The sequence below is a fragment of the Excalfactoria chinensis genome, chromosome 1 (genome assembly GCF_039878825.1).
Source record: "Excalfactoria chinensis isolate bCotChi1 chromosome 1, bCotChi1.hap2, whole genome shotgun sequence".
Taxonomy (NCBI): Eukaryota; Metazoa; Chordata; class Aves; order Galliformes; family Phasianidae; genus Excalfactoria; species Excalfactoria chinensis.
In genome coordinates, this window is record NC_092825.1 from 160,305,851 (window position 1) to 160,326,752 (window position 20,902).

General features: G+C 39.1%; 1 protein-coding gene across 2 annotated transcripts; it reads left to right on the forward strand.

The window, feature by feature from the left end:
* The first annotated feature begins 30 nt into the window (after positions 1-30).
* PROSER1 (proline and serine rich 1) lies at positions 31-20,902 on the forward strand. 2 transcript variants are annotated; one of them, XM_072361357.1, is made up of 13 exons: positions 31-162; positions 2,761-2,826; positions 3,834-3,902; positions 4,190-4,284; positions 6,445-6,538; positions 7,081-7,191; positions 7,853-7,936; positions 9,183-9,261; positions 11,641-11,736; positions 11,863-11,907; positions 14,165-15,914; positions 16,591-16,738; positions 18,026-20,902. In XM_072361357.1, exons 1-13 carry the CDS (start codon positions 118-120, stop codon positions 18,146-18,148), a joined length of 2,805 nt encoding a protein of 934 aa, XP_072217458.1. In that variant the 5' UTR covers positions 31-117; the 3' UTR covers positions 18,149-20,902. The 2 variants fall into 2 exon arrangements, with proteins under 2 accessions (XP_072217458.1, XP_072217466.1); XM_072361365.1 differs by having other exon boundaries at positions 20,548-20,901.

Consider the following 20,902-nt stretch of genomic DNA (forward strand, 5'->3'; position numbering starts at 1 on the left):
TTGTCTACATAAAGACTCGTTGAAGGCTTTGGTCTAGATTTTTGTATTTTTCTCTTATTATTATTTTTTTTCTTGTTGTTTTTCCTTCAAGTATCTACACTGAGTGAACTAATAAAGATGGATAAGAAATCATTTGAAACCGTGCTGGATGAAATTAGAAAGGTAACTTCTCATTTTGCATGTCAGTTTTAACCACCTGATGGTAGAATGTTTCTCTCGAGGAGTATTCCGTGTTAATTTGTGTACTGTAATCATCATTTGAGGCTTAAATAAAGACTAAATTATACCTCAGCTTGGAAAACCATAATCCAGCACTGCAGGTGCATCCTTGTCATTACATATAGCTGTGTGGGGGAGCTGTGCTGTGCTTGCTCTGTTTGAGGTAATTTTATTGTCTTAGAAAACTGAGCCAATGTCCTCACTGTTAGCACTGAACTAACAATATGTGCTTGGAGAATGCTTATTTGGGGTACATTTATCATGGCTTTTGAATGGTAATTAAAGCCAAAATAACCTGTCAACACATTGGTCAGGGTGAAGGGATGCTTGGCTCATCCAGTTGAAGAAGTGAGCTCATTACATGGGGTGTATTTTATATATCACCTTTTATACGTATGTTTAGGAGACAGAACACACAAATAACACACCATTATGAGTTTCTAAGCTGCATTAAGCTTGCTATATTCACATGTCTCTACCAGTTCAGGAGCATTTCCTTCCTCCAGGCTGGTCCATGTTCTGAACTCTGGTGATGGTGTCTCCTGTTACAAGAATGCTGGGCAAAATACTTGCTTGGTGTGAAAGGCAGAGGTACAGACGTACAGACCTGCCCTCGTGTTCCCTGGCAGATGCTAACTTTTCCTTCCACACAGAGCTTTGCTTTTCAAAGGGAAGCTGAAGATGGGTGGCAGCTGGAAATGGAAATAGAGATAGGAAAAAAAGCATCAGAATCCTTTAGAATCTCTGAGAGGTGAATGGAAGTGTGGGTCCTACCTTGTGTGGGAAGTTCAAGCCTGGGTAACTAGGAGGGAGATTAAGCAGAGGTGAGGAAACACCAGGGAGCTGATAGATGTCATGCTAAAGCTGCTGTAGTGTGGAAGGGAAGGGTGTTCACGAGGTGTTGTCCTCATGAGGGGCTGTCTAAAAGTGATCATTTGCTCAGTGTTTTATGGTACTAGAGAGTGCAGCTCCTGCTTGAGATGCAGCAGTGGCCATGGTTGGAGTTATTCTTTTGGGTGATACTGGGGTACAAACTCCTTTTGCACCAAAGCCCCAGTGGCACCTGTGGGCTTTTTTTATATAAGGTCACTCTCCTAAACTTCTCTTTATAATGCAGGTCGGATATTGGGCATATATGTGTATATACATATGCTGTATAACCATAAGGATATGACACAATAATTCCAGGATGTAGATTTGCCTCTTAACCTAAGGATTGTCATGGGAAATATGGGCACAAAACCAGGGAACAGCTTGCACGTGAAGGACTTTTTCTGAGAATTGATGGTAGAAAGGAGCAATGTCTCAGCCGTTACATCTGCATTGCAGCCCTCCAGAATACATTCTGTGATTACTAAATACTGCAGACAAAAGGGTTTTTGGCATAGGATGTCAAGCATCCTGATGCTGTCTGCCTGTATTCCTGTAAGCTGAATTTACTGCTCATCTAAGGATCAGTGCTGTGCTGTATTAATGCTAACCGTGCTGTTTCAATGTAACCTTCATCTGTTTCTTTGTTGCTTTGTTTAAACTTCGTGTGTGGAAGAACCTTCTTGATGAAGTGACTCACAAGTCAATTGTGTTACACCTTCCGTTTTCACTCCTACAATTAGCAGGAACAAATTATTTAAACATCTTAATGTGAAGCTTAAGTGCCGTCTTTCCCCATGCATATTTATGACTAACTACAAGAAATAAAAAGTCTTACGCACAGTGAAACAGAGTAATGCTTTTTTCATTTGTACTATGAAGTTGTCAATTGTCAGTTTGTTTGCTGTATGACCTACCAGTTTTGTGTGGTTGGTACTCCCCCCCACACACACACACACAAATACGAGAAAAGAAGGAAGGGAAAGAAAACAAAGAATGAAGAGAGAAGTACATTTCCCCTCTGAGTTCAGCATTTCTGATAGTCTCAGCCTCATAAGGAAATATGGGAGTTTGCCTTGAACAGCGTGCGAGTGGGTTCTGTGCATCTGTGCTCCTACAGGAAGACTGCAGTGACAAAGACCTTCACTTCTGTCTGTGTGGGAGGACAAGGGAAAAAAAGAGAAAGAATAGAGACAGGTTTTAGGGCTATGAGAAATAATATGAGCTTCATTCTGTATGTTGCAGTCTTGTGACCCACTCTACATAAATTCACTTAAGTAAGATACTCAGCTCATTATTTTTTAGGGAGTGTACAGAGAGATTGTATGAATAACGATCTATATTATCTTTAACGTAATATTGAAATAAACCTTAGTGGCAAAAATAAGAATGAATGTTGCATTTCTTTCCATACAGCTTAAAACCAAAACAGTGTGAAATGAAATAAACAACAAAGTATCTTTTAAACAGAAAATTTCAATGACCACTCTCTGCTTTTCATTATTCCCTTAGTTAAGGAGAATACAGTCACTTAGAAATATTGCAGTTAATGATGCAAATGCCATTTTGGTCAGATGTATTTTTTAGATGAATAGGTTTGTCTCACATGACTGTGCTGTTATTCTAATTTTTGGGGGGCTACTTATGTGTCTTTTTTTATGTATCTTCTAGGCTGTATTGACTGAATACAAATTAAAAGCTATTGAATATGTTCATGGATACTTCTCCAGTGAACAGGTAAAGTCAACACGGTTACGGATTTAATGGGAGCTGTTGGTTTTGTCTATTCAATAATATAGAGTGTTTCTCCAGTAATACTGAGGCTGAAGCAATTTATTTCCTCATTACTATATCAACATTAATCTGTTAAAAATAGTTCTAAATTCTTTGGTGTTATCAAACCCATTACGCTTTAGCTCCTCTTGCATGAAGGAAATTGGGGAAAATAATCATGGAATGTGGCATAATTTTGCATTGATTTTCTAAATTTTTAAGTATAGAACTGCTGTCCTCCAAGGGATGGATCTCCCCTCCTATGAGGACAGGCTGAAAGAGCTGGGACTGTGCAGCCTGGAGAAGAGAAGGCTCTGGGGAGAGCTGAGAGCAGCCCTTCAGTATCTAAAGTGGGGCTGTAAGAAGTAAGGGGTCAGACTCTTTAACAGGGTCTGCTGTGAGGATAAGGGGAAATGGTTTCAAACTAAAAGAGGAGAAATTTAGACTGGAACAAGTTTTTTTACAGTAGGGGTGGTGAGACATTGGCATGAGGCCCAGAGGTATGGTGTAGACATTCAGGGTCAGGCTGGATGAGGCTCTGAGCACCTGATCTACCTGTGGATGTTCCTGGTCACTGCAGGGGAGTTGGACTGGATGACCTTTAAAGGTCCCTTCCAACTTAAATGATTCTGTGGTTTTTTGGTCCTGTTTGCATTTTTCTGTTTGCTTTTCTGCTTCCTGTGTACTGCGGGAATTGTGCATATATAAAAATACATAGTGAGGAATACACGTCTATTTTAAAACACTTTAATAGAAAGTCTTTTCTTTGCAATACTGGAATAGTTAGGAGCCTTTTTGGACGTAAAAAGAGCATTAGGTATTGATGGACACTGAGGTAATCTATCGTCACAGACAGACTTGTATATTTAGCTGTACAACACTATACTCTGTGAATGTAAAGAACATAGTGATGCTCTTAGCACCATTTTTGAATATACACAAAAGATTAATTGCTGGTCTTTCTGATGCAGGTTGTTGAATTACTGAGATACTTCTCCTGGGCTGAACCACAGCTCAAGGCAATAAAGGCTTTGCAACATGTAAGTTCTTATGTAATAATTCTGAGGAATATTTTCTCTCATTTAATCTTGTCTTTAATTTGTGATGTGTGCATTTGCAGCTACCCTTTAATTGTATGCGTATCCTCTTCACCTCTCTTTCTATGGTCTCATAGTGTGAATGCACATACAATCTCCTCAACGAGAGGGAAAGAATATTAATCAATTATTGAAGTACACAATACATTGCTGTTATTAAGTTCTCAATTTAAACGTTAACGTGTTGCGTTATTTTATATATGCTCTTTTCCTTTTTGCTTGCTTGTCAGAAAATAGTGGCAGTCCCAGCATCAAAAATGGTTAATATTCTCAACTGTTTCACATTCAGTAAAGATAAACTCATCGCCCTTGAAATCTTGGCTTCGTAAGTATCTCTCATGTTGTATGTCCTTAAGTTGTATTTGCTGTTCGAGTATGTAAAACTTAATGTATTTCTAGAAGAAGTCAAGGTGAAGCACGTATCTGCTATTGGTGGGACTTTGAAAGAAGAAATGCTCAAATCTGTAGTTCATCTGAGTCTTGTGTATGCTGCTTCTGTCTGCTGGAAAACTGCTCCTTAACCAGTATTTATTATAGAGTATTTATAGATCAACCTTTTACAGTTGTATATATTAGAGCTCCTCTGCCTGGTTTAGGGGATTTTTTATATGAAGTGTTCTGTTTTATTGTCTTTTGCATTGTTGTCTGCCTTGCGTATGAACATTGTAGCTTAGAGTTAGTTTGAATATTGTAGGCAACCCTACAGGCTCCAGGCAACCCTACAGGCTTGGGGAGGTGTGGCTGGAAAGCTCCCAGACAGAAAGGGACCTTGGTGTGCTGATGGACAGTCGGCTGAATGTGAGCCAGCAGTGTGCCCAGGTGACCCAGAAGGCCTATAGCATCCTGACTTGTATCAAGAATGGTGTGGTGAGCAGGACTAGGGAAGTCATCCTGCCCCTGTACTTGGCATTGGTTAGGCCTCACCTCGAGTACTGTGTTCAGTTTTGGGCACCTCAGCACAGGAAAGACATGGAGGTACTGGAGCAGACCCAGAGAAGGGCAACGAGGCTTGTGAAGGGCTTGGAAAATCAGCCCTACAAGGAGAGGCTGAGGGAGCTGGGGCTGTTTAGTTTGGGGAAAAGGAGGCTGAGAGGGGACCTTATTGCTGTCTTCCAGTATCTCAAAGGTGCTTACAGTGAGAGCAGGATAAGTCTCTTCTCACAGGTGACAGGTGATAGGACGAGGGGAAATGGCCTCAAGTTGCACCAAGGTAAGTTTAGGCTGGACATTAGGAAACACTTCTTTGCAGAAAGGCTAGTTAAGCACTGGAATAGGCTCCCCAGGGAGTTGGTTGAGTCACCGTCCCTGGATGTGTTTAAGAGACGTTTGGATGTGGTGCTCAGAGATATGATTTAGCAGAAGGTTGTTAGAGTTCGGGTGCCATGGTTAGGCTGTGGTTGGACTTGATGATCTTTGAGATCTTTTCCAAATTGTTTAGTCCTATGATTCTATGATTTTGAGAGATATAAATTTATGATACAAACATCTGTAAAACAATGAAAACTGATGATATGGGCATGATCTTACTTTTAGAGTTGAGGTGTGAGAAGCTGTATGAGTGCTCCGATCTCTTTCAGACCAAAGCAAAATAGGGTAGCCTAAAGGAAATTCAATGGTAATAATAAACTAACCAATTTTTCTTCTTGAAATGGGATTGATGCTCATAGGCTCTTTTGTTGCTGCACTGGCATGATCATTCACATTTTAATACGGCCTTTCAGGTATTTTTCATGGCTTTATTCAATGTTCTGCTGATGGTGTCTTTTGTAATGTTTTCCTCCTTTGGTTAGTTGTCCTTTAAGTGGATGAATTGTATTTCCAGTATCTTGTCAAGAGCATAGTACTTGACATCACTGCTGTGGTCAGGGTTTTGAACAAGGCAAGTGGAACCAGGCATTAGCCTTCCTGTATGTGCAGATTTTGTTGTTCTCTGTGGTGTGTCTATCTTCATTTTTGAAAGAGGATCAAGGGAAAAGAAAGGGTACTTTCTGGAGGTATTTAAGGAGTTTCTTTAGCACTGCAGAACACGGATTGAGTTGCCAGGAGTTTATTTTTTTCTGAAGTAAACAAGATGAAAATTTGTTTACATATCAGCCTAGTAAGCAGCAGTGACAAATTCAGTAGCTGGTGGTTTCCTGCTGTTCTGGGAATTGTATGCTAGTGGCAATTAAAACTTTCTAATGAAATGCTGTGATTCAGAATCCATATTGTCAGCGTAGTTGTTTTTACCATAAGGTCTAGCCATCGTCCACTGTTCCATATTGATTTTGATATCATGTTTCACTTACAGGTATGAAGTCCTTACTTAAACCAAAGGTTTTTGCGTTTGTAATAGTAGTAATGTCACAATCTGAATTTTTTTATGTTTTTTAATAATGAACTGTTTGATATTGGCTAAATAATTGTTGATCATTTTTCAATATCACCTTATTTCCATAAAGTGTACAGAATGACAGCAATCATTTGTCAATGTCTTTATTTGTAGCAACATTGTTGATGCTCAGAATTACCGCCTTATTGAAGATCTGTTCAGAATTAATATGTCAGAGAAGAAAAGGTGCAGAAGAATTCTTGAGCAGGTAGTCAAGATACTCTGTTTCTTTCATTCTGTCAAATGTAGTATTGTTTCTGTCTTTACGGTCATTGCGGGGTCAAGGTTTCCTTTGAGGACTGCTGGGAACTTCTGGTAGAAAAAAGGATGAAAGAAACAATCAAAGAAAGATAAGAACTATGTAGTGTATGTGCAAGAAAAGGGAAGTTTATGTCAGACCCTAGGATAATGTGGAGAAAGAGGGAGAGAAACATAACCAGTACTTGAGGAAACAATCTGGGTTTGTTTTAGAGAACACCAAGTGCTTAACCCTAAGTTCAGTACAAGCTGAGATGGGTTGAGTAGAGTTACTGAAAGCAAATGGGACTTTGGCAGAACTTCACAAGGTCTATTTGGCAAGAAGATCTGAAAGATAGAGACAAAGCTTTGAGTTGTTCCCCGTAGATCGATTTATGCAGTCTAAACGTCATGAAATATTAATGCATTTCTTAAGGAAATTGAATTGAAAAGAAATTGAATAAAAGCATTGAATTTGATGGCAAATAATGACCTCTCTTGATTATTTTGCAGGCTTCAAAAACGGGTTGTAAGGCTCCTCATGCTATGATATCATCCTGTGGCATGATTCCTGGCAATCCTTATCCCAAGGGCAAACCAAGCCGTATAAATGGAATTTTTCCAGTAAGCATTTGCTTTTCATGGCATTCTTAATTTAGGATTCATTATAGTGTAACCAATCTAGGATTCATATACATGTAAGGAAGAGTGGAGTTAAAAGCAGTGATTTTAATTATATCATCCATTTCACTTCCACGGTGAACTGTAATTATTTTTATTTGCTTATTCTTCCTATGTTGATTTGTATAAATATTGCTGTAAAAATAAGATCCTGTTCATATAAGGAGAACATTGTAAACTACAGCAATGTTTTGCAGAATCAGGAGAGGTGTAAGTAACCTCACTGGTACATAAGATGGCTTAATATGATCACTACAGCACTACTGGTAATCCTAGAGTAGTTTTTGAGCAGTCGTATTTAGTATTTCCTGTGGACACTTTAAGGAATGGAAATGTAAGATATCATGCCCACAGATCAATATTCAGATGGACTGTTTAAAAGTCCCTCTACAAAAGCCTAGTGCTATGTATGCAGCCATTAGAATGCTCTTGTTTAGCATTTAACAAGTCTATAACATCATTTGTTTTTCCCCCAAAACATGTGTTGCTTTTAAAATATTTGGAGACTCAAATGTAATTCAGACATAAGTCAAATATGCCAGAAATTCTGTAGCAAGATTTACTTCTGAAGTTATTCCTAATAGTTGATTTTCTTTTGTTTCAGGGAACCCCCATCAAAAAGGATACAGAAGAATGTACTAGTGAAGGAAAAGGAATAGCAGCCCGTATACTTGGCCCATCCAAACCAGTAAGTGTGATAAATGAATAAGTAAAAGAAACTTCTAAGAAAAAAAAAATCTAACCAACTGCAGATTTGTTATGTTTCAAGAAGACTGTAGAGCATCAATTTAAACAAAGCTGATGAAGAATAAAGATAATATGTTCTAGAATTTTTGTATATAATGAGAACAGAATCAAGCTGTAGATTATATCTTTGGGGAATAGGAGTCTCTAGTGGATACAGTGTGTGTGCTCATTCAAAGCTGAGTTTAAATTACAGTAGCAGAAGAGAAAGCTAAAAGCAGTTTTAGTACTCCATCATTAACTATGGAATTTTTAGATACAAATATATGCAATTTTATATTACAGTCTCTGGGGTTTTCCTCCATGAACATAAAAAATGCTTGCATCATAGAAAAGTGAATTATGGAAGTGATTTAGGAAATTCATGTTTCTTAACAACATAGTCGATCTATATTTCAAACTTTTTAAACATGTGACAAACTTTCAATGAACCCGATGCTATCTAGAATTGCTGTCCTAGTGTTTTATTTCCACTTGTATTACGAGATGTTTCCCACTCAATGGTATTATTTTAAAGTGTAATGTAACCTCTGAAGTATTTGTTAGTTTTAAGTATGCTAAATCTTTAAAATGAGAAACCAGTTCAAGACTGCAGAGTGTGAAATCTACAAGGCAGGAAAGAGTTCTATTTGTGCTCAGTAGGTATTGCAGTTCTTGAAGGGGCCTTACAAGAAAACTAGAGAAGGACTCTCCATCAGAGAGTGTAGCAATAGGAGGAGGATAATGACTCTAAACTAAAAGAGGGGAGATTTTGATTAGATATTAGGATGAAATAGTTTACTGTGAGGGTGGTTAGGCAGTGGTACAGGTTGCCCAGAGAAACTGTGGATGGCCCATCCCTGGAAATGTCTAGTGTCTGTGTCAGGCTAGATGGGACTGTGGGCAGTTACGTCCAGTGGAAGTTGTCCCTGCCCTTGGTGGGGGAGCTGGAACTTGATAGTCTTTCAGATTCCTTCCAATCCAAGCCAACCTATGATAATATTAAAATGTAAAGTTATACTAGTAATGTTTGTCTCATTCTCTTGAGAAAGAATGAAATATATTTAGTGAGTATGGATATTACATAGAAATCTGATATCATAAATATTTTCACTGTGAATGAATAGCAGTTCTGAATGTTAGCTTTCTGAGAAAAAATTAGGTAATGCTTTTGCTATTTTTCTTGTTGTTGTCTGTTTTTGTTTATGTAGGCTCCATCAACCTACAATCCACACAAGCCTGTTCCATACCCCATCCCACCATGTCGGCCACATGCAACTATTGCACCAAGTAAGACTTCTGTGTGTTTTTCTCTTGATACTGTTGTTCCATCCATTTGCCTTTTAATTAATATGTCAAGTGTCAGTTTCTCTGACCACAATCAGATCTGAAATTGGTTTGTGCTCCCTAGGCATGTTCTGGGTACTGGTTTCTGCCTATTCCTGTCATGAATGCAAAGTTGCTAAAGAGATGAATATATGCTGACTTATTTTTCCAACATCCATGCTGAGAGAAAAATTCAGTATCCTGTTCTGAGAAGAGTATAGTTCATTGGTGGGAGACACTGGGTATGTTAGATACGATTGAGGTCGTGTATTCATTTTAATCTTTTATCAAGGTTTGAACTTTTGCTTAACAAGTCTGTTGACTTGTTGCTGTCACATCAAACTTAAGATATGGTCAAGTTCAGCCCTACACTGCATGGAAATATGTAGGAATTTGCTGAATAGCAGAGACCTCTTCCTCAGTTGACCTCAGCAAAAGCACTTTGTTGTCACCTCATCACAGTGGAACAATGTTTCCTAAAATAAAAGTTTAGGCATGAAGATTTCAGTCTCAGAAGAGATATATATAGCAATTGCACCTGCCATATGGTGTTTGATCTGATTACTCCCAGTCAGGTTGTTTATGTATAACAATTGTTTATATTGATTATTGTATATAATGTATATATTGTATATAATATATATATATTTATTGTATACAATATATAATTGTATATATTGATTTATAATTGATTATAATCAATGGTGTGGTGAGCAGGACTAAGGAAGTCATTCTGCCCCTGTACTCGGCATTGGTGAGGCCTCACCTGGAGTACTGTGTCCAGTTTTGGGCACCTCAGCATAAGAAAGATATGGAGGTACTGGAGCAGGTCCAGAGAAGGGCAACGAGGCTGGTGAAGGGCTTGGAGAATCAGCCCTACGAGGAGAGGCTAAGGAAGCTGGGGCTGTTTAGTCTGAGGAAGAGGAGGCTGAGGGGAGACCTTATTGCTCTCTTCCAGTACCTGAAAGGTTCTTACAGTGAGAGTGGGGCAGGTCTCTTCTCACTAGTGACAAGTGACAGGACGAGGGGAAATGGCCTTAAGTTGCGCCAGGGGAAGTTTAGGTTGGATATTAGGAAGAACTTCTTTACAGAAAGGGTGGTTAGGTACTGGAATAGGCTCCCCAGGGAGGTGGTTGAATCGCCATCCCTGGGTGTGTTTAAGAGCCGTTTGGATGTGGTACTCAGGGATATGATTCAACAGAGGTTTTTTAGAGATGGGGTACTGGTTAGGCTGCGGTTGGACTTGATGATCTTCAAGGTCTTTTCCAACCTGGGTAATTCTGTGATTCTATGATTCTATGAATTGTATCTGATTCCAGCAATGTTTAGAAAGATCGGAATGATATTTTATTTTATGCCTCTTATATGTTTTGGTGTAGCATTTACTTCTTCTGAGAGACAAAGATTGTTAGTTACTTCTCTGATTTTGGACCATGAATTGTCCTGCAAGAAGAACCACAAGAAAATATGAAGTGATAATGGATTTTTATGTGTCAAATTGCTGCTTTTTGAGTATTTTTTAAGTGGAGCTTTTTCCCAGGAAGCATATTTGTATTTGTTTATTCTTAAAACAGTCATCCAGGACCACTGTGGATTATATGTATATTCCTCTGCATTAAATTCTGATGCTCTTCATCAGAAATGCATACCACAAGTACACAATAATAATTTGGGTTGCTCTAACCCAAGAGCAGTTCTAAAGAATAAAGAAGGGAAAAAAAGTATTTTTGTCATGTTCGGTACAGTAAGTATTTTATATAAAAATCCTCTGTTGTCCCACTTCAATCTTTTTACATTTAAGGAGACACTGAAGAGTGATGGATTGAGAATTTGGTGTGCACAGAGATGGGACATCATTCTCTAGATTTGCTCACTGGCAGTGGAGGGCTGGTCATGACCATGTTTGGCTCTTTTGTTTTCTAAGTCTTTTCATGGTAAAGGAGGAATTGCACCAGCCTTTAAGTTAGGAATAGGAAAAAAAAAAAACAACAAATGATGCTGCAGACATTGACTTTTTCCTCCCATTAAGTTCTTCAAGTGACGTGGAAATGAAAGCAGTTGAAACCTGTCTTTTCCAGGCTGTTTCAAGGTGAAAAATTCAAAATCCAATTTCTGCTACGTTCTGCTGTAAAAACAATTACGGATCTTCTCTTCCTAAAACTTGCATCATAATGTGTGTCACTCAGGCAGATAATGTCAAAAACCCAAACGATGAATGGCTTTGACGTTTTAATGAAGAGATGTCTTAAGATCTTGATAATATTCTTTTTAAGGAAAGACACTGGGCCATTCAGATGTAGTTTCTTCTGGCAACTAAGATGTTTACTGCATTTCTTCTTTTAGGTGCTTACAACAATGCTGGCTTAGTTCCAATGGCTAATGTCATAGCTCCAGGCTTACCAGCTCCTTCAACATACACTACTAATCAAGGGGTACCAGGTAAAGCGCATATGAAAGTGTTCAAAGGTGTTGAAGATATTTTCTCGTCCTTCTTTGTTGTGACTGGATTATTCATTGCTGGAGTTCTGTTTGCTTTACAATAATCAGCTGTTGTTCTCTGTTTAGAAAATGAAGACCTTTCCAACCAGGCAAAGCCTTCACAAAATCAAGGTAAATTCAGATCCGCAGGGGGTTTATCATGTTGATTGTAACTCCGTTAATTGTTCAGAAAATGTAAATCATGTATTTGTTTAGTATGATTTACATAAGCATCCAAGTATTTAATTGCAGCTGAAAGATAATCCCTTGAGAGCTGATAAAAATTCATTTCAGGCATTTGGCACTTAGAGTTGTTGAAATATTATAATCCGGCCTTTTTTGTCATTAGAGTTTTATTTTCTTGAGCATCTATATATGCATTTAAGAGTTCATATGAAAAGCTAAATCAAAATATGCTTTGCAGTGTAGTGTACTGAAACACTTCATTAGTACTTTTTGCAGTTGTTGAAACCTTGGACCTCTCTTTGAAAATCAAAATCCATTCACATTTTAATTTCATATATTAGTTGCAATAGGAGACTAGGAATGCAAAATAGACATATTCTCTGTTCCTAGTTTGTTGAAATCCATATTTAGAATATCTTAACTGTTAAATTCAGGTATGTCTACCTGCAGTTTTGTCTTGTGCTTTAAAATTCAGTTATTTTTGCAGAAGAGAGTTGTGCATGTGTTGGTCTGTATATGTGTGGTACTTGGTGTACTGAGGTTTGGTAACTGAGGTGATAGTAATACTAGCAGTAATAATAAATCCCATGATGAGCTACTAGTACAAGAGCTTTGATAATACTTTGATAGCTTTGACAAATATAAACTGAGAATCTATTATGTATTGAGTCAGGCACATTAAGAAATACACAAACAGATAACATGATTGTGATAAGTTTAGCTCCTGTAAAAACTTCTGGAGGAAAAAAACAAAACACACATTTTGACTTTTCTCCTCTGTGCTCAGGGATGGTAGAGCAGAAAGGCTGCTATTTCAAAGAATCACTTTATACATATATACCCTTTAACTGTGCGTATATTTTTACAAGGTAGTTTGTACAGTTAAATCAATGCATTTTAATGAGTCAAATAGTCTCTTAGCTGGAGAAAATCAGTAACAGCTCTCAGTTCTGTTGCAGCTGCGTTTTTCTGGTGATCTTTGCTGAGTTAAAAACTGTGATCATTAGGAGAGTATTCAGCTTGGAAACAGGATGAAGGAAAATACAGAATCCAGAGCAGAGCAGTCTGGGTTTAGGTTTTTGGAAAAGGCTATTTTAGAAATGGCTTGTTTGTAACCTTTCTCACTTTAGAGTTTCAAGATGCATAAAACAGGAGTCTAAAACATGAAGTTAGATCCAGGATTTTAAAGATTCCATTTTTGGTTTAGTGTATGCATAGAATTTGGGTGAGAGAGAAATCCAACCTATTTTAGGCCTATAGGAGATGAGTTTGGACGATTGCATCAGTGATTTGCTTCCAGTCTGACTGACTGTTTTTAAAGTAAATTAAAATTAGAAGGGTTGTTCTGAGAAGAATGATTAATTACATTCATATTCCACAGGGTACTAGATGTAGAGATACCAAGGCTCTTGATGTGCCAGCCTTCATAAAACTCATCTTGTGCCCCAAATCCTGACAGTGTGCCTCCTTGTTTTCCTCCAGCTTGACTTATGTCTTTTTGATTTGCTTTATAGGGTTGATAAAAATTAGTATTCCTAATGTCAGGTGGTTGCCTCAATTACAGATGCCTGACTTCCAGCTTCTAACAATATTTGTTGATAAGGTCAAGTGACATTGTTAGTTTAATACTGTAGTGTGATACATTAATTTAAAAGTGTACCTTCTTAGAATCAAAGTATGAAGGAAACACAGTGAAGAGAATGACCTGATTTTGAAAGAAAGAAAAATACCAGCACCTGAAATCAGCTTTCTTCAGATGTTGACTAAACTTCTCTGAAATCATGATACATTGAATTAACTGATTCTGAAGGAAATTCTGACCTTCAGTGAGAGTGAATGCAGAGGAGCCCAGGTGACCCAATGCCAATAGATACAGGTGTTTACCTGTGTCACGTAACTTTTCTTACAGATTATACTTGAATATCTAAACTGTCTTGCATGAGATCATGAAGAGATAGTAGATGTCACAAAGTGTTTTAAAGAAAAGTAGTAGCCTACATAACGTACAACTTGTGTGATGTGTTTGTATGTACCTTTTTGTTTTGTTTTTTGTAGTTTCTAGTGTGGATTGTTTATATACAGACATTGTATGTTAGCTATTGCCTGTGTTTCATTTTTTGAAATGCTGTATAAAATGTATTTGTGTTGATTTCAAACATTTCTGACAGTTTCAAGTATTCTTACCAGTTTTGTTTCTTTCCAGCTTTTTCTGCACAAACGAATCAGCTCTTTACTCCTCATGGTTCTAATCCTTCAACACCTGCTGCTACTCCAGTCCCTACCCCATCACCTGTCAAGGCAATAAGCCATCCATTAGCACCTGCAACTCCGCTCATCTCTGGGATGAACATGTCTACCCCTGTCCTTCCCGTTTTCCCGGGACAGGTCTCCTCCTCCACCCATACATCTCAGCCATCTACCCCAACCCCTACGGTCATCAAATCCCTTTCATTACCTGGTGTTCCTGTCACATCTGTACACAGTGCAACCTCTACTCCCATCCCTGCAGTTTTCTCTGGGCTGGCTTCTATACCCTCTGCTATGCCAGCTCCACAAGGCTCTTCCACACCGTGTGCTACACCTGCACCTAGTGAAGCTTTTGCATCTGCTACTACACCATTTGCTGGTCTCCCTTTTTCTGCAGCCTCTTCAGTTGCTTCAGCTAGTAATCCCACTCCATTGTCATCAGTTTTTGCTGGGCTCCCTCTATCCTTGACACCCAGTGTCCAAGGGATTTCTAGTCCTGTTCCCTCAACAATTGCTAATTCTCCTGCCACCACCATTCCAGGTTCACTTAGCTTGCCTAACCCTATTTTGTCTGTCTTAAAGGGATTTCTGACATCAAATGACACTTCATTAATCAATTCATCTGCTTTACCTTCTGCTATGACAAGTGAACTTGCTTCTTTATCTGCTCTTGCTAATCAAAGCTCTGACCCTCCCACTTCCTCTGTCAAATGCTATACTCCATCAGCCACCCCCACCTCACAGCGTTCCTCCACGCCCGGGCTGGCCATTTTTCCAGGTCTTCCATCCCCATCTGTGACCAACTCTAGCTCCACTCCTCCAACATTGCCTGCACAGTCACCTTTAACCACTTCACCGTCAGTTATGCCAGTCAACTGTGGCTCATCAGCCTCCCTCTTACATGGCACAAGCCCTACTAATCCTGACCAGCAACTCTCATCAACCCCAGTTGCTACAAGTATCCCACAAGTTCTGATCAAAACAGAACCCATGAGTCCTACCCTCTCAGCCTTCAAAGGTCCATCTCACTCAGCTGGCCCTGTAGGGCTCTCGGCGCTTGGGCGTGCGTACACCTCAGCAGCATCAGTGCCAGTCAGTTTACCCAGCTCCCTGAATCCAGCACTCTCAGGTCTCTCCTCTCTGAGCACTCCGTTAAACAACCCCAGTTCTCTGGCTTCCATATCCCTCGCCCCACATGGCTCCACCGCTCCCATTGCCCCTGTATTTAATGGACTTCCTCCTTTCACATCTCTAACCAGTAACTTTGCTTTTACTGGTAATCCAGCACTTACACCACCCGTCACTCTCCCAGGGTCTTTGTTAGCTACTCCGGCTACTACTGCTTCAGCTGTGTCTGCCCCTCATGTGAATTCCACAGCCGCCGTACTCTCAGGACTCGCCGCCTCAGCAACAGTCTCTGCTCCACCCTTTTCGCTTAACTTGTCCAGTGCCGTCCCTTCCCTTTTTTCTGTTGCCCAGGGACCTCTGGGATCATCAAACCCATCCTTCCCTGGTTTTCCTGTCTCTAACACACCCTCTGTCACTCCTGCTCTCCCTTCTTTCCCTGGCCTCCAGGCATCCTCTGCAGTAGCAGCAGTTGCACCGTTGCCAGCAGCTGCCACAGCCCCATCTCCGGCTCCGGTCCTGCCAGGGTTTGCCTCGGCCTTTAGCTCAAACTTCAACTCTGCACTTGTTGCACAGGCTGGGTATGTTTTTGTTTATGAAGGAGCTCAGTACCGTTTATTTTTCTCTTGAGCAAAACGCTGATTTTACTTTATACGTAGACCCGATTTTCAGACCTAGTTAGTAATTACGGTTAAGTTGTAAACTTAGTTCACTAGTAGATTGCCACCTGTCTTTGGAAACTAAATGGTATTTATTAAATAGATTGTCCTCAGTAGTCCCAATTACCACAGGCTAATCCAGTGAGGTGCTGAGTGATCTCATTTCCCAGTTGAGAATACATGGCAACTCCTGGCTTGTATACAAATGGATTCCACGCTGGCATCCATTGACGCATTCAGATAACAGCAGACAATGTTCGTAGACGTTCCTATGTTTTAAGGAAGTGTTAAGCATTAACTTTTGTCTATAAAGTTTTTGTCTATGAAGTTTGTGTGTAGAGTAGGCATAACCAAGGTATAGAAGCTTCTGAGTTCCCTCTTATGTACATTGTGTTCCAAATAGTCTTGGTTTGTATGTGCATGAATAATTTCTAGGTAGGTAGAGACCAGGTTTCTGTTTGCAAATTCTGGCCTTTGTGAAGCTTAGAAAAAGAGATGCTTTTCTCATTTGTATAGATACAAGTTTATATAGAGCGAAAGATAGGTTAACGTAGGATACGATTGTTCCTAATAACAACCACATCTTGATTTCTTTCAGCTTGACTTCTGGACTGCAGACGCCAGGAAATGCAGTTTTTCCTGGTCTTTTATCTCTCCCTGGTATCCCTGGCTTTCCCCAAAGTGCCGCACAGTCTTCCTTACAGGAATTGCAGCACAGTGCGGCTGCACAGTCAGCACTGCTACAGGTAAGGTGCCCGTTTGTTACTACTGTTCTGCTTCCAGCAACTGCTTGAATATGTACTTGGGTGTTAACTTCTTGGGATTATTTTATATAAGCAAACCTGTAACCCTCTTGAGAACTGATTATGAGGATAATGATAAAGAACAAATCAGATGAATTTCTTAGTGAAGGTCTGGGGTGATAATCAATGTACAGTGCTTCTGGAAGTCATGGGTGTAGTGAAACCCTTTTTGAAAACTATGCAGAATGAGGAGTGAAAGATAAAAGAAAAGGCAAACGCGTAAAATTTTTGTAAGCTTTGTTTTAAACCTAGTGAGCTGATCATGTAGCAGCAAAATCTGTGCTCAGTTCCAGCCTGACATTATAATACTGAAAGATTTCTGTGGAAATTTATTTATGTTCTCTGTGTTCTACAGCAAATTTTATTGACTTTGTCACTGTGCCTTTGTCTTAATAGTTCCCTATAAACTTGAGGTGGCCTTAGGTAGTGCGTAGCTTCATCCTCTCTCTTGTTTGTGAAACAGCTTGTTGTAGTCATCAACATGCAGAGGCTAACTGAAGCTGTCATCAGAGTTTGTATTTGATAATTGAGATGTTTATTTTGTCTTTTGTTAAAAAGGACTTCTGTACAGATTAAGTTCTGTCAGGGCTTTTGTTCTTCCATCCAAAGTACAGGCAGTAAAGTGTCTTGAGTTATTGATTTCTATGTTCTGTGACATGAATTTTTGAGATGGAGCATGTGTCTAATGTGCAAAACACTGTCAGATCCCTCTTAAACAGCAGGGGAAATGTATCAAAACAAGTAAATTACTTAATCTCAACTGTGTTTTTGTATCTCAGAGAATTATTCTGTGGAAATCTACCTACAGAGGTTGCTTTGGAGCAATGTTTTTCTTGTTTACAAGTTCCAGTCACTGAAATGAACTTTTAGATACTCAAGCAGTGTAAATGTAAAAGGCGTAAAGTCAGTGAAATGCTATAGTTCCTGATTAAGCTATGCCTTCCAAATCAGCTGTGGCTTCCAATGTTGGAAAATAAATGCCAATAATGCTTCTTCATTTTTCCTGTTAATCCAGCTGCTTTCTCACTCTCTTGGCAATAATTGCACTGCAGTTTAACACATGCACACAGCAGCATTGCTCATCTTCATTCTCTGCATACTTCAAATGATACTTTAAGTAATTGCTGTTTTGGCTTGAGTGGGATTGGTATTGTGGCTGAAGTTTTGCTTGATTTAGGTTTTTGTTTGTTTTTATCTGTACTGTTTCCTAACTTCTTCTCTTCCTTGAAGGCACATTCTGCTTCTGCTCTGGAGAACTATACAGCTCAGCCTGAAGGTTTTGCTAACTATCCATCAACACCAGGAACACCATTTTCATTGCAGACAAGTCTGCCCCAGAGTGGATGGCAATAAATACCAGACATTTTTAAAGACTTCAGTGGTTGCTTGACAGAGCCTGGTCCTATTCACTTTGAAGGCTGACTCCACTTTAGTGAGAGTGCTCTGCTTGAGTGGGAGCATGGTCTGAACTGGGGAAGGAGGGGGAACTGTGAGGATAAAATGATTCCAGGCAATTGTATCAGACATCAAACTTAATTTGTGATTGCGTTTTATCGATTCAGGGTCTGTTCCTGCAAATTACTGAGCATCCCTGACTCTCTTTTTGTTTATAAATGGGAATATTTGGTTTCTTACAGGATCAGGAGCATTCAAACAGACATTTGTGTAAATAGAGCAATTGGCTAACAAATCAAATGGGGAGAACAAGTATATTTAATTGTGTGTATAAGCACCTATTCTTCTGTTACGTTTTGTATGGTATATGTGGTTAATATAGAATAAGACCTAGAATGAAATTAGATAATTAAAGCTGTAGATGGTCTTGAGATGCGCACCTCTTTGTGTGCATGGACAAGATCCTTTTATGGTTCTTCAGACCTTCTACCAGTATGTCTGAGGATCTCCTGTTAACATCAATAGTGTGGTAAGGAGAGACTAGGTCAGAGGGGCTTGGGAGTATTTCTACACTCTGAATTATTGTCATGGGCTTGCTGCTGAATTGTGCACTGTCCAAATCAGGAGAGAACTAGGAAGTGATGTTGTATTTGGATTGAAGTGGATTATGTCTTACTGGAGTGTGGTTTAGCTAGATGGAAATACGTCTTTCCAAAGTCCATAAATAGTGCTCCATAACATTTTCCCTGCCCCCACACCTCTCTGTGGATGAAATAATTGTACTGCGGATAGGCTGCCTATCCGGCACTTTTGACTGCAGACTTTTGTGAATGTTTACAGACATGTGTCAAGTTCTTCTTTCCCTTATATTTACAGGCCCACTGGTTTTATTTTGTTCACTGTAAACCACAATTTCATGGTGCTTACGAGTTATCCTGTGAATATAAGTGGGAGCAGAATTTGGACCATGGGATTTTTAGTATTTTTCCTTGGAAAATGTACATGACTTTAAAGGCATATAGCTAAATTAACTGTATTGGTTAGGAAGGCTTATGATACAGTATATAGAACGGTCTTGCTCTGTAAGTGAAATTCAGTTGTGCACTCCTCTAATAATGTTAGTACCTGTGGCAATGTGTAACACATCATTGGATATCATCTATTTAAGGTAAATTCTCAATCGTGTCAATGGAGATGAATGATATTCAATCCTGTGGTTAAATTAAAACATAGAGGACATGGTGCAGTAGAAAAGCTCTGCACCTAGAGTTTTACTTTTTTAAAGATGAATTCTGCTGGGAGATGTTGCTAATGTATTTTCTTTCAAGATGTGAACAAACTTTTTTTAGAACATTAATGGAAATTCCTGTACTGGTTTTTAATGCAATTTTTTTAAATAAAAAGTTTTCAGTCATGGCAAAAAGGCTTTGCTGACTATTTACCTATTTGCTTAAAACGTAGATGAATAAACTTGTTTTTACTAAGGCACTTCCTAACATTTGATCCTACTTTTGCTTCTGAATTATCTATAGGATTATGAAATAGATTTCCTAAAGAGTGATAGTAGAAGTACTCTATGAAGTGTCGTGTAGATAGAAAATGTAAATAGTGACCTAGATACTTTGCTAGTATTGGGGTAGGTCTTCATGATTTGTAGACCAGTTGGAAAAGGAGAAAAGAAAAACGTAGGTATCCTGTCAAGAAGTAATAGTCTGTCATCCTGCAGATCTGAATAAACACGTAGCTCAGAATCAGTAATCATTCTGTAACCTTACTGAGGTACTAAGTTTAATTGCTGGTTTCAGCCCTGCTTTCCCTAACAACCAAGCAATCAAATAAAAAGCTCGTGCCAACTTAGTTCACCTTGTAGTCAAAATCAGTTGTCAAACATCAGACATTATGTAATGTTTTATCAAAATGGAAGTAGTTCCTGTGTTAGTTTTTGGAAGCATGTCTTGAGTGGTTGTGGATTATGTGTTTGTGGTGAGTTTTTTCCTATTTGAACTTGAAACATCTCAAGGGTACCTAAGGGACCTTGAAGCTCCATGTTAAATCAGGTGAGAACTAGTGAAATCTTTACTGTTTGAAAAGTTTTTCTCCTGAAACACTGTACTTCTTAAGTGGGGCCTACCTACTGGGAAATGTCCTTTACCGAGGGAAGAGTCTTCCTTGAACAGCTGGTGTCGTGTCGGATTGTTGGTTAAGAAGCATTAAACTATCTAGAATGGGCTCTCTTTTTTTACTGAATCATGTTGAGTAAGACATTGTAAATGGAACTTTTCAATGGTTAGGATTAAGGTAAGTTTCATTTCATTAAAATGTCACTCCTGATGTTTTTTATCAATTTTTCTCCTCAGGAATAAAGTCAGTGTTCTGCATTGCAGCTTGAAGCCAACTCCTGTGGCCCAACCATAGAATTTCTGAAGGGGGTGATTTGTCCTGAGCTCATTCATACTTACTTGAGCACCATGTTTAAAGAGCCAAGGAGAAGTCTGCTCCTGATGCCAGATCATACACTGAGATTGTCTATGGGAAGGACTGTTGCTGTGTGACTCAAGGCTGGACTAATTATGGTTTGATTATTCAGTTGCTGGTTACTGCTGTATTTCAGCTATGCTGAGAGACTACAAAGTCAGGTGCAGTGAAATGTTATTTGAAATAAAATCTTTATTTGCAACAACAAAGAGAACCTATTGCGACAGTGTTTGCAAG